Source organism: Triturus cristatus, chromosome 1_2, assembly GCF_964204655.1.
Source record: "Triturus cristatus chromosome 1_2, aTriCri1.1, whole genome shotgun sequence".
Lineage (NCBI taxonomy): Eukaryota > Metazoa > Chordata > Amphibia > Caudata > Salamandridae > Triturus > Triturus cristatus.
The window spans coordinates 267,279,413-267,293,093 of record NC_140580.1 but is presented as its reverse complement, the minus strand read 5'-3'; the positions used below and the strand labels follow the sequence as shown (position 1 = coordinate 267,293,093).

The window sequence follows — 13,681 nt, the reverse complement described above, 5'->3', positions numbered from 1 at the left end:
CCTCTGTTACTGCTTTTAAAAAAAATGTTTTTAGATTCCGTAAATCAATTGTGATATGATTATTATATGTTTTTAGCTCCATCTATCGATTTTATTTCAAAATGTGGAATTTTAGTGTGATTTATAAATTGTGCTTTTATGGTTATTTTTATATATAATAACCGAATAAAGTTCTTTGAATTGAATTGAGTCCTTGGGAACCCTGGGAAACCGTAGGCGACTGACTCTCCTAAGTACTGCATGATGCAAATTGATGTCAGTTCAAGTGTAACTTGGTAACCAGCTCAGAAATGACCCGTTACTCACCGGTAATATTCATTACTCCGAGTCGTAGCCCTCCCCGTCCCAGTCCTAACTACATGAGCATAGCTCCTCCCACCAGAAACTCCCAAGCAACTAAAAACCCATCCCTTCCCTCCAGGCCACACCCACACACTAAGGCATATAACCATGTGACCCGCCCATCCACATCCTGTACCACCAAGCACAAGAAGCCGAACAGGGAGGGAGGGATGGGAACCTGGACTGGGACGGGGAGGGCTACGACTCAGAGTAATGAATATTACCGGTGAGTAACCGGTCATTACCTCCTCGTCAGCCCTCCCCGTCCCAGTCCTAACTACATGAGCAGATACCAAAGCAATAATTGGCTTCACCCAGTAGCAAAAACAGACTTAAACAGCACAAGCCGAAAGTCACACAACCTGAGCAGAACACAGCTCCATGTCCCCAAACACAGGAGATACAGTCCCACTCACCACCCAATGATCAAGGGACATAATAGAGTAAGGAGCACATCAAGCAGCTCCCATGCAGAACACGGCCAGGGAAGCCCCCCCGGAAGCAAGCCCAGAACTCAGCCACCCCCGAGTCGAGCCACCTCGAACCGACCCAGGAACCAACACACCACCAGCCCAGATGCCGGCCCCACAGCCAACACAGCCACTGACTGAGAGCAGCCACAGAAGGCCCTGGACCAAGAACAGCCAGCCCAAAGGAAACAAAAAGGGAAACCACCCTATGAAAAGGCACAGCAGGAAGGAAGCACACCTCCAGAGCCTGCACAATGGCCTAACAGAGCAGCCGCACCGGAACCCCAGAAAGAGGATCAGGACAGAAAACAGGCAAAACCAGAAACCCCAACAAGGAGCAAAGGAACGAAAGACCGGACTCAGGAGGAAACAACACCACAACCACCTGAACACCAAGGAGCCCACTGGCACAAAGCCTGAACCCCGAAAGGCCCACTCAGCCGCCCACAGAGCTCTCAGGGAGGACACAGCCAGACCCAAGTCGAGCCAACCTCCAAGAATTCAAGACACGCACCGGAATCCAACGCAAAACCACCCTGCGTCACACAGCAAACAAACCCCTTGACCGGCATAGGACAGAAGAGTCGGAGGGCGCCCGGACCGAGGAAATAACGCAGTCACAGAAGGAGAACACCCCAAAACCACGAGGGCCAGACACCACATTCCCAGGACAAACAAGGCCCGACCCAGTCCGACCCGCATCAGGACCCGCGGATCAAGCGCAATCGGGGGGAAAAGCACACTCCAGGCCCCCGTACAACAGAAGGACACGGCAACCACTCTACAGACAGTGCCTGACCGAACCAGAGAACAACCTCACCCCAAGGCGAACCCAGGAGATGCAAAAGTGGGACCCCGAACCAGTTCAGCAACAGGCCCAACATGGACAGGAAGGGAAACACCCCGCGCAGGTGAGCCGCCACCGAGACGACAGACGCAAAGCTCAAAGGGACCACAAGAAAGATCCCCCCCCCCCCCCCCCCGGCATAACAGCAGATCCGCCAAGGGAAGCCAACCCCGCATGCCAATGGCAGATGACATAACACACCACCACCGCACAGCCCGACCGGACCAACACGAACCTCAGGAGGACCCAAGGCAGAAAAGAGGCCAGGCCAACCGAACCGACCACAGGACACGTAGAAAGCAGAGGCGGGAGTCAAACCCATGACCAGTGCGAGCCTGCGCCACCAGAGGCACAAGACTAACCATCGAGCTATAGCACCGTGGACTAAAGTAAAGCACAGCAGGAACCAATACCACCATGGGATAACATGAAAGCAGAGGCAGGAGACGAACCCTTGTCCCGCGAGAGACTGTGCCAGCAGAGGCCCACGACATACCACCAAGACATAGCTCCCAGGACAAACAAATCCTATCAAGTCCAAGACAGTCTCATGACCAACCGCACCGGGACACAAAAGGACTGCCCTGCAAGAGGAATGAACCACCAGCCATCAGGACAACCCGCGGCCAATGGCCACACCTCCCTGAAACAACAGCAGACAACCCCGAAATGCCGGAACCCTAAGCCCCTGAGCAAGACACACCAGGGGGAACAAGCGCCAACGGGCCCAAGGAACAAACACTACAGCAGCAGACGACAGCCGCTGAACAGGGAGCCGCCGGGAAGTAGTGGAAGACCGAGCTCCCAACAACCACTGCAGTGCGTGCAACAGAGCCAGTCTGCGGGACACCAACAGGAATACCTCACCCACCGAGGCGCCTACACCCCCCAATGAACAGTAGTTTCTGAGCGGTGCAAAGATAGGAATTCTCCAAGTGTAGAATTGCCCAAACCGACGCAGGAGCCAGCAAACATCCAGTGAAAGGGCCTGAGCCGGAAGGAAAGAAGAGGAAGAATCCACCAACCGGTCAAGGAAGGGAACACCTGGATCCCCTGAGCAGGCAACAAAACCACCAAAGGTGCTAAAACGTCAGCAAACACCCCAGGAGATGCAGACCGTCCTAAAGGCAATACTTAAAACCAATGAACACAACCCACACCGAAACGCAGGAACCACCGCGAAGCCGCGTGTTGAAAGTAGACGTCCCGGAGAACCAGAGAAGCTGGAAACCCCCCCCCCCCCCCCCCTCCAGGAAGGGAAGAAACCACTGAAGAGACCCCATCATGAAGGACCGATGAGGTAGACACAAGCATACAGCCGTCATAACCAGGGCAGGACGGTAGTCCCCATATGGTCCCTGGAACAGAACAGGAATGAGCAAACCCCCCAACCGTGCCGACTCAAAGGTACCCACAACACAGCCCCATCGGAAAAAAGACCCAAACTCAGGGCAATAGAACCTGATACAGTGTCTGAGAACTTGGAAAAGGGGCAGCACAGAATACAGCCAGTAGCCCAGCCCGACAAGGATGGACAAGAAGAAGAGGAAGCACCCCGTCGACCCCAGGACTCGAGGAAGGAAGGGAAACCCAGACCCTGAACCATACCACGAAAGGGCTGGGCCGCCAAACTAGAATGAAATGCCTCCCAAAGCCAGCATACAATCCAACGGATCCCCAAACAGCATAGAGCCCGCGAAGGGAAGCTCCAACACGGTAGCCTTCCGAGCAGCACCGCCTTCCAAGGCAAAAGCCACAACCACCACCGAGCAGCCACAGAGATCCCAGCTGCTGTCGCCGCCATACTAAGGGAATCGAAGGACCAATCCGCCAGGAAACGCAACTGCAGTCCCAACATGGAAAAAGAGTCGGAGGGATCCACAACTAGCAAGACTGCACAGAAATAACCGGACAGTCACATGAAGGGACTGAACCCGAAAGCCAGGGCAAGACGCAACCCGAACTGCAAGACCAGAGGCAGCAAAAGCCCTCTTCAAGGCCAGCTTTCCCTCATGACCACAGGAGAAGAAGGGACTGCAACCACGGACACCACCAGGCTCCGAGATGCCACCCCAGCCAGCAGGGATCCACCAGCACCACAGCCAGGATATCCCAGCGAACCACCGTAAAGGAAACCCCACCGGCAGAAACCGGGGAAAGTCATGTCAGACAACATCCCTCCACACCCCCTCCAGCACAGCACTCACAGAGTTTAGGGAAAAGGGAGGCCTACAAGCCCCATCAACTGGTGAATGGCGAAAAAGTCTACTGACTGTCCACCCACCAAGGGCCTATGGAACCCAAAAGTGTCCCGAACACGGAGCAGAACACCGTGAAGGTCCGCCCCCGGTCTCAGCCGAAACCAAGTCAGGATCCATGCGGCAGAGGCATTCTGCCCATGCACTAGGGAAAGAGCAGCAAAAGACCCAGCGACCACCACCTCCCCTTTACAGTGGAGCCCACTCACGCCCAAACCACACATCTCCATGATGTGAACAGAACAGAGAAATCAGCGCCCAACAACCTTCCCCAGACCAAGCAATGCAAGATCCATAAGGGCCAATCAGGGAACGCCAAACCCCAACAGGACAGTAGGCCAGTCCACCCGGGAACCAAACACAAAAGAAACGAACAAAAAAGGCCCCAACCGGAAGGAACCCGAAGGAGCCCAGAAGCCAGGTTTTAAAGAAAGAGTACAAACACTAGTGACAGAAACTCACAAACAGTGATGCACCGGAAACAGAACCCATAAACTGTGGAGGAAGAGTCAGGGAACATAACCACAATGCCACAGAGACTCAATGTCCAGGAGGGACCCATCAGAGAAACAGATTCATATGACCGGAAAAAACCCCCACCAGGGCGCCCCCACACGTAATGACAAATGGAACGCACCTTCGAAAGTACCGGCAGCTCTCAACACAATTGAAAGAGAGTAGGCACCACCAGTATATGAATCTGCCTCTATACCGAGACGGGGACACGAACATCCGGTCTTTCTAATGTTAGCATACATGCACAGTATCTTGTGCTACCACAACGGTTCACTGCCATAAATAAAAGCAATTACCTGCAAAAAGGGGCAGGGAGCGACCCGTGGCAGGAGAAAGAGGCCAGGGCGAAACCAAGGCCATGCAACCGCGGCATACAGAGTCCTGTCCTTCCAAAGCACCGGCCCCGGGCCGGTGTCACAAGGCGCAGACCATCACCTTCATAATTCTAAATCAGAATGAAAGCAGGAAATGAAACAAAAAGGGAAACACGGGCCCGAAACGAGCACAGAGCCCCCAAACACACCTCTGAGGAGGAGCCAAACCGCCACGCCACTGGCGCGCAGAGAAGCCAGCCGCGCCCAACTCACCTCCCCTCCCTCCCCGGGCGTTCCCGCTAGGGCAGGGAACGTACCCGGAAGAGGGGAGGCCGCAGCAGGGAGTCACCACCCCACACCAGGCAGTCCGGACCCCCCAACCCCACGGTCCCGCTAAAGCAGGGACTCAAACATACCTGAAACAACAGGAACCCAAGGGGATTAAAACGGCCGCCAAGCAGACCGTCACACACTTACCCGAAAGGTGGCCAGGACCGGCACCCCCCACGACGAAGTTGCCAGGAAGTCAGTCCGCAGAAAAAACAAACAGGATGTGGATGGGCGGGTCACATGGTTATATGCCTTAGGGTGTGGGTGTGGCCTGGAGGGAAGGGATGGGTTTTTAGTTGCTTGGGAGTTTCTGGTGGGAGGAGCTATACTCATGTAGTTAGGACTGGGACGGGGAGGGCTGACGAGGAGGTAATGTGTGGAAGGTGAAAATGCAAGAGAGGTTTACTTTGTAGGTCTGATGGTCTATGGTGTCAACGTTGCAAAAGGACTAGGAGAGGAGACCAGCATCTCCATCATTCTTAATTCTTACAGTCTTGCCAGTTCCGTGCATTTTGTCTGTTTCAGTGTCATAGGGAGAGTAAAACTTGGACTTGTAAACCTTAAGCAGCAGATGGACCCTTAAGGACATTCCGGTAGGAGTGGGAGGTGGGTGACATAGTGGATATAGAATGGTTTGTCAGAGTCCATATAAGGTTCTTTATGTAGGAGAAGTTGGCTGTATTTTGTGACTTGGGGCAGATACCAGCGCAGAGAGATGAGTTTATAATGTTGAAGGTGGGAATCGAAGCATCAGAAGAGAAGGTTTTGTGATGGATGTTAATAGGATAGCATTTTGTCTATGGTCATTTTAAGCAAGTGGATGATATTTAGTGTTATGTAAATGTGACAGTTGGGAATGTCTCATTTTATTTGCGAGGTGCTGGTATATGTCGGTGAACTTTGGTACAGAATAAAAGGATATGTTTAGAGTAGAAAATGGTTGATACAGTGCTTGGCAACTTTGAAGAGATCATTACTCTTGTTAGCTTCCAGGAGGTTTTGATGCAGCAGTCCGATTTGGATTTGATAGCGGTGGGTGTATTAGCATATTTTGTAGTTGCCTTAAGTCGTATGAAGTTATAATAATCGTATGCCTGTCTGCAGGGCCGGCTTTAGCCCTGGTGGCGCCCAGTGCGACAATGTTAGTTGGCACCCTCCCAATAACCTCTCCACCGTGGATTCTCTCACTAGCACCCTTTAACGGTGACCACATCTCCATAACCACTCTCTCTCAGATGCATTAAATTAGTTATATAGCACCACTCATACCAGTAAAGGATGTCAGAGTACTTTGCATCAGACACACATTACACTGAGACAATCAAACATAGGTGTGTAAATTAGCTTATAGGAAATGTTACATAAGCCAAAGGACTAAAAGTGTAGGAGTCACATGTCATCTGCACTGGTAGGCCATATAGCTTAGGAGTGCTTGGTGTGGAGAGGTACAAACTCAGAGTCGAAAAAGAAACAGCATAGTTGGGAGTTTTCTTTAATAATAAGAATCGATTTCTACCCAACTTAACCCTTTTTGCAACATTAATCTATGCTCTAAATGTATACTTTGCAGTGTGTATGCAGCTCTATGGTGAAAGTTAATACCTCATTGTTCTATATTAGGACTTTAAGTTATAAATTTCAAGTAAAAAAAGGATGTTTCTTTTAAAATCAGTAACCTCCTTATCCATTTACATTATATGCACTCTGTAATCTACGTGGTACTCGTTCTTTTCAGCAGGCATATTAACCCTCTGCACTATCTTCACATAAGTCAAAACATCAACTATACAAAACTCCAATCTCTCTCCAGGAAGAACATTAATCACAGGAGTAAACTTGACATTTTTATGAGGCCTGATAATTGCCGTAGGAAAGGAAAACAGCAGCAGGTGCTTTAAAAACAAATTAAACTTGCAAACACGGCGCCCCCGGGAAGCCAGCACCCGGTGCGGTAGCACCGCCCTGCCTGTCTGGAGGCTTAAGGCTCAGAGTCTCACTACCTGGAGTTAGAAGCACTATTTTTCTGACAGGGAGCACAGTTGGATGTTGATAGTGTCAAGTTGTGTGCAGCTACCAGTTTTTGGGATTGGACATTGGATGAGTGCTTATGGTGTATTAATAGGGAATTTATTTATTGATCAGGAGGTGACGTGGTGGTTTGGACTGGTCTTTGCATGATTGTTCCGAACAGGATGGTACTGTGGTCAATTTAGCCTATGGGGAGTGTCTGGACATTAGAGTGAGGGTAGGGTGAAAATGCAAGGTTTAGGATTTACCTGTGAATGGTGGTTGAAGATGTATGTGATGTAAGAGGACTATGAGGGTAGGAAGACATTTATGGAGATATGGATGAGGGTAATGGTGTAGAGAGGCGTTTCTTTCAGGGCCTGGGTAGTGAGTTTTTGGATAGAAGGGTGGGTAGGCACAGCGGTAGTTAGCAGGAGACATATGATGACTAAGGACCTGATGTACCATTCCCATTCGCAAACCAGGGATGAGGAATGTGCACACTGACTGGTTTGGAAACAGGAATGCAATTTGTGATGCCATTTTTATGCTTTAGGTCACATTGCAAACTGTCCATTTGGAAGGGGGTCACAAAGCGACTTGCATAATGGACATTAATTTGGTATGTCGCAATTTCTGACTTCATATGGATGCATGATGGAGGCTTCCCTGGGACCGGTTGGTAATTATCAATGGTTTTCAATGGCAATCACAAATCATTGATACATCATCTCCCAAATTGCAAATATGATAGGGATGCCCCTTGCAGCCTTCTCTCATTTCAATTCTGAAAAAAGGTAATAAAAGTCCTTTTATTAGTAGACAGATTTTTCCAACTCATATAAACTGTTTTTGCACATTGTGAGAAGTCCTCTTGCTGTCTCAAATGTCCCTGTATTTTGTGAGTCACAGGGTTTGCGACGGTCAAAGAGCTTCGCCCGTCTGGCCACGACTTGAATTTTATTGAGAAGGGGTTGTTCCGGCCCCTATGGCTACCCCCAGGAGTCACCTAAATTGCCTTTGGCTTGTTTAGCCTTTCACATTGATTCCCTGGTTGAGGACACCCGACCTCTTTAAAACAACTGAAGCACAGCAAGAAACTCACAGAGCGGGATTGTAAACAGGCAACGTTTGGTCTAATAATGCCACACGTGCGAATCGATAAAATAGATTCAGCATGCCACCCATCTCGCATATTTAAACGTTATGCTATAGAATTAAACAAGAACTGGCCATGTGGCTTGAAATGCCCAGTAATGCGGTAGAACAACAACGGAGCGTGTGTACAATACACTGTCCATCACAATGAGTGATACACTCTGAATAGATCGTCTTGTGCAGACCAGTAGCACACTCGAGACAAGTGTTAGAGCTCATCCTTTTCAGAAAGGAAGAAAGTGCGCTGATTGGCTGAACGTCAGGCGTAGTCCGTGGTTGTGGCAGCAGACCCCAGTGCCCGGAGCCTTAACTAGTACCACCAAGGCTGCTTCCTGAAAGAAAGTTTGGCATCTATTTTTAAGCATGACATCATCCCTCCGGGCTGCTTTGTACATGACATTTCCTGTGATTGTCGTTTCTCGTTTCCCAAAAGGATTGTTCGCTAGTTTCATTTTCCTGTGTGTTTTTTCTCCATCATGCACATCTACGTGTTTCTGTTTACAGCAGCTGAAGCACGGCTCGCAGCGCGCTCTGTTTCTGCGGTTAAAATAATCCCCGTGAAGAGGGTGAAAAGCTCTCCCGACCTTGTGCCGTATACAGGTATATTTTTTTAATCACTCCGGCTGTTCCTAAACACGCTGCTTCATCCTCGCCTTGGCATTTAACCGCTTCGTCTCCATCATGTCTGACCAGACTCTTGGACTCATTCACCCCTAATGATTAAAAGGTGATTTTATTTGCTTCTCGTTTGCTGAGGCTAAAACAATTAGTGGGCGTTTTTCCATGTGTACATCATCTTGAGTGGAACCTTGGTAGGCTTATAATTTTCAGACTAATTTATAATTATTTAATATCCTTTTATATTTGTCTGCTGCATCTATGTGCAATCTTTATTGAGAGGTTGGAGGGTTGATGCAGGAGTACTACCTACAGTGGTAAAATAATACAATGTGATTTTTCTTTGCATGCACATACTCTAATCTATCTGATAATATATCTGAAATATTATTCTAGCCACTTAGATGATGCTCTGCATCAGTGGTTAAAAGTGTGGTGTTGTGTTAGTTATTTGTAATGCGATCGTTGCTCAGTGATTAGAAGACAGTTGTCTCAAAGAAAAGTACTATAATCACACGTTTATTGCTATGTAATACCCACAGATGCAAGGCGTGAGTGTGCCCAAAGTTACATAATGAGACTTATATATGACACCTTTTACGAAATCCTTATTTGGTCTTGCCTACGGACAGCTTTTAGCTGTCAGTTGTCAAAAAAACCTCTTGGGGACCATACCAAACTCTTACAGTGGGCGAAGAGCCAGCCCACAGCTTACCGCCAGTTGGTTTTATTGTCACTCATTTGCCTGCTTCCTATTCAATGGCTTTCCTTCCTCTTGTTTTCGTCTGTCCTCTGGATCATAGCTTTTTTACATTCTTTTTCACTGGATGACTTGTATCCTTTCACTGCACACATTCAGGGAACTACTTTTTTTCTTCTTCTTTAAGCACACCATGAGAGTGTGTGCGTTTCCATGCTGTCTCCCTCATGTTCTGTTCTCCCTTCAAATACCTGCCCTTGTGCACCATGTTGCTTCCTCCTCCCTAGCTTCAGCTCGTCCATTGCTCCCCCATTTGTTCTTTGTGTTTTGCTTCTCCCACCCGATGCGCTGTGTTGCTTTTCCTTCCACACAGTGGCTTTGGGAAGGAGGGGGGCAAGCCAAACAGAGACCAATTTTTGTGTGTGAAAAAGGCCGCTTTATTGAAACAGGTGCATATCACAATGATCAACACTGGCAACTGCCTTGCAAAACTAAAACTTCACTATACATGAAATAACTGACCCCTTCTTCCCCCCCACCCCTACGATCCCCACATCAAATCCCCCACCCTGCCGATAACAAAATAAACATTACATAACAACCATATTACACAACATTGCATTTAAAAATACTGCCCTCCAATGATTCAAACTCCTACCTGCCTTTGTGCAACTGTAGCTACGAAACATCTAGTCTAAACTTAGCCTACCTGCCTACCCTTTCCTGCCCCTGCTCACAAACTACCAACACTTAACTAAAAACTTCAGCCAATCTTGGCCAACTTTTAACAACCCCGCCACCCAGGAAAAAGCGGGAGAGTAGGCGGAAACGCCGCCGCCCCATTTTCCTGACCCCCCTGACCTCATCGGTATGACCCTTTAGCGCCGCTGAAGATACAACATCCTGGCCAATACCCCCTGATTTCCAGCAGTCACAAATCCATGCCCCTCCGCGACAGGTGAACTCCATCACCCCTGAAAAACTCAGCTGTGTCATATCTGATGTCCCTATGTGCGATCCCCCCTGACCATGTCGTTCTTACCCAGATGGATCAACAAAATGTTGAGTCACCCACCAGCCGCATACACGCCATTCCAAACCTGCACCAGCTCCTACCAGCGCATGCCCCCCTTCCCCTCCAGAAAACTTTAAACAAATCTTTATTAAAATCCAAATTTTTCCCCCAAAATAACTGGAGCGGGCCTGGACCTGTGTCCCCTTCCCAAATGAATGTCCCCATCCAAATCGACATCTCCCTGGCCAGGGGCCAAACACCAAACCTGAAACGAGAAAATTAAAATAAACAGGGGAAAGAAACATGACCGCGCTACATCCCCCCGCTGCACCGTGAACCTAATGGTGTGGAGGTCTCAGACCTATAAGTGCTCTGCCCAGTCGTCTGCAAAACGTCCTCCCTACTCCCACTACCCTGCAAGTCAAGTTGAGATGCCCCCGCTGCCCTGAATCCCCCTTATTGCAACTTTGCCCTTTGCCAACATTGTCTCCAGCAGCCCCAACATTTCCTGCTTTTATCCTCGGGAAGGCTTGCCTCCATCGCTTGCGAATCCAACTCAATACCCAAAAAAGAAAAAGCCATGCATGGCCCCATTGCCTTCTCCGGCGCCAAGGCACCCCAAGTTCCCTCATGATCTCTTTGAATCTGTCCAGAGCTACCTGGCAGTCCGTGGAGTCTGAGGTGCCCACAAACAAAAGTCATACAAGTAGTATGTTACCAGCTGGTGACCCGTCAGCTCTGAGAACAACCACTGAAGAAACGTGCTAAAGCACTCCAATAGTGCGCCAGACATAGAACAGCCCCTAGATAATGCTTTGTCCACGTACCATTTTACCCTTGAAATGGATGTCCAGAAGATCCCCATCATCCGGGTGGACTGAAAGCCAGCGGAAAGCTGCCTCTATGTCGCACTTTGCCATCATCGCCATTGCGCCCGCGGTCACTACCAGTGACATGGCCACGTCAAATGACGAATAGGAAACCGTAACCTCCCTTTCACCCATTAAATAGTTTTCTGATTTCCATCCTGGCCACGACCAATGCTGAATTAAACTATATGGCCCTTGTTCCTTTTGTGCCCCCACTCCTACGCTAATGTGTCTGCCTTAACCAGGGTACGAGCCCTTTGGTCCAGGCCCCTTAGCCCCCCGCCCGCCTGCGAAAGGTTGTTGTTGCTGTCCGTCTGCACTGGACCCCCCTTGTTGCCACTGCCGACCCCCTTGTTGCCCCTGCCCACCCCAGAAGCAATTAACCAAGACGTGTCTGCCTCCACATTTCGAGCAGTCATGCCGAAATCTACAAAACTCTCGGGCGCACATTCCCTTATTAAAGTCCCAGCAGGCCCCCCCCGATCCTGTCTGTCCTCTGCCTGTACCCCCCACCCCTCGCCAGGTGGGTTGCCCCAGAAATGTCCGAAGCATGAGCAGTAGCCCGCTGGCAGTGAAAATAGTCTTGCCTGCCCCGGACAGTCCCATCGTGTGTTGCCAGAGGTCGGTATCTAATTCCCCCCATTTTGCCTCAGTGTCCCACGCCATGCGTGCCCGAAACTCCTCGTCATATTGAGCGCCCATGTATATCCACCCTCGTAATCTGGGCCTTCCTGATCACATCCATGTACTTAAACAGCGCCACACACCTCTCCGGGTATTTTTTGCAGTACACACTAGTATATATCAAAAAGGCCGCTGTCCAATTCTCATTTGTGAGAGGCACTTTCGGCCGCTTGGCCAATTCGTACTCCTCCTCTTTAGATCCCTCCTTCGCCCGAACTTCTCTATGCAGAAGTTTGAGCATCTCGACATACTCGCCCTTTCAGATCCGTTCCATAGTAGCCAGCATTAAGTGCGCGCCCAAGGGCTTAGTCACTCCCATGTAAGGTAGCGTTTGATTTTTAACTCCTTGCTCCCCAACTTGTTCTCGGGCTCCACTGCCGTTATGACCACTGTCTCTTTTTTGGCCTCCACAATGTCCCCTGGGCACCCTGACACCTTACATGAGCCCTCTGTCCCCACTCCCACCGTCTTAATCCCGTCCCCCCTGTTCCCTGACACCTTCCCTGCATCATCTGTGCCGACCCCCACATCTAAAACATACTTTCCCTTCCACAGCATGCCCCCCCTCCTTGTCCCCCCCCTCCAACCCCTACCGATACCATGGTGGGCCGTAATCCCCCATCCTTTTTACCTGGCTCAAGGGAGTATACCCGTCGTCCTGCAGTCCGCCTTGCCAATAGGGCCGACCGTTCGTCCACCCTTGATGTCCAAACCGTGGGCTCTGCCGGGCGTCGTGACACCTGTAAAATACTAGACCAAACATTACTCGGGCCCCCCCACACGCTAACCCTCAATTTGCCACAACTCGCCCTCCTCCAGGCTGTCTTCCTCGAAATCTAGCTCTTCGTGTTCCCTGAAACCCCATGCCCTCTCAACCGGAGGTGCAGACTGCACCCTCCTAGCACCACTGATATGCCGATCATCCGAACTCCTGCGTCCTCGATGCCCCAAGGACCGTTGAGGCCCATCGTGTGCTGGGGCCGGCGAGCCCGCCTGGGGCCTACTTATGCCAGCTGCGCCGTGATCCCATGCCGGTACTGGGCACGCTGCACGAGGCTCCACCCTCCCTTCCGCGCCTTTGAACCGCTCCCAGCTCTGCCAAGTCTGGTGCCCGCTGATGCTCCACCGCCTGAAAGAAAAATGAATGGTCTGGTTTGCTGGGCCTACCTACCCTCTCTCTCCCATCCCAGCTCCTCTTCCTACCCGCCCCCAGCGTACTAGCTGCCCATGCTCTCCGTACCATACTCAGATCCCCCATTTCCCCCACGACTACCTGTTCCTCCTCCTCACCACTCCATTCCAAGCCCACCTTGCCCCGAACCCCTGCCCAACTGGGCCCAGCCGCAGCCCTCAACGACTCCCCACCCTGCTCCCCTGCCGGCCCCCACTCCTGATTGCCCATACTCTTCTACCCCCAGACCCACTGACTCCCCTTGCGCCAGGTAGCCCTTCCGCAGGCCTACCCCTTCCCCTCCCCGCACCTCCTCAGTCCAGGAGGAGAAAATATCCAGCCCCTCCCTGTCCCTGGCACTCCCTTCTGACTCCATGTCAAT

At 50.6% G+C, this 13,681-nt stretch overlaps 1 protein-coding gene across 43 annotated transcripts in view; it reads left to right on the top strand.

The window, feature by feature from the left end:
- The window catches only part of SORBS1 (sorbin and SH3 domain containing 1), a 1,103,390-nt gene that overhangs the window by 575,723 nt on the left and 513,986 nt on the right, over positions 1–13,681 (top strand). For 32 of the 43 annotated variants that reach the window (XM_085603602.1, XM_085603601.1, XM_085603642.1 and 29 more), the window contains one exon: positions 8,747–8,842. The exons of the other annotated variants lie outside the window; for them this stretch is intronic. In XM_085603602.1, coding sequence (XP_085459728.1) covers positions 8,747–8,842 — 96 coding nt within the window. The remainder of the gene's footprint in view (positions 1–8,746; positions 8,843–13,681) is intronic. 43 annotated transcript variants of the gene reach the window in all.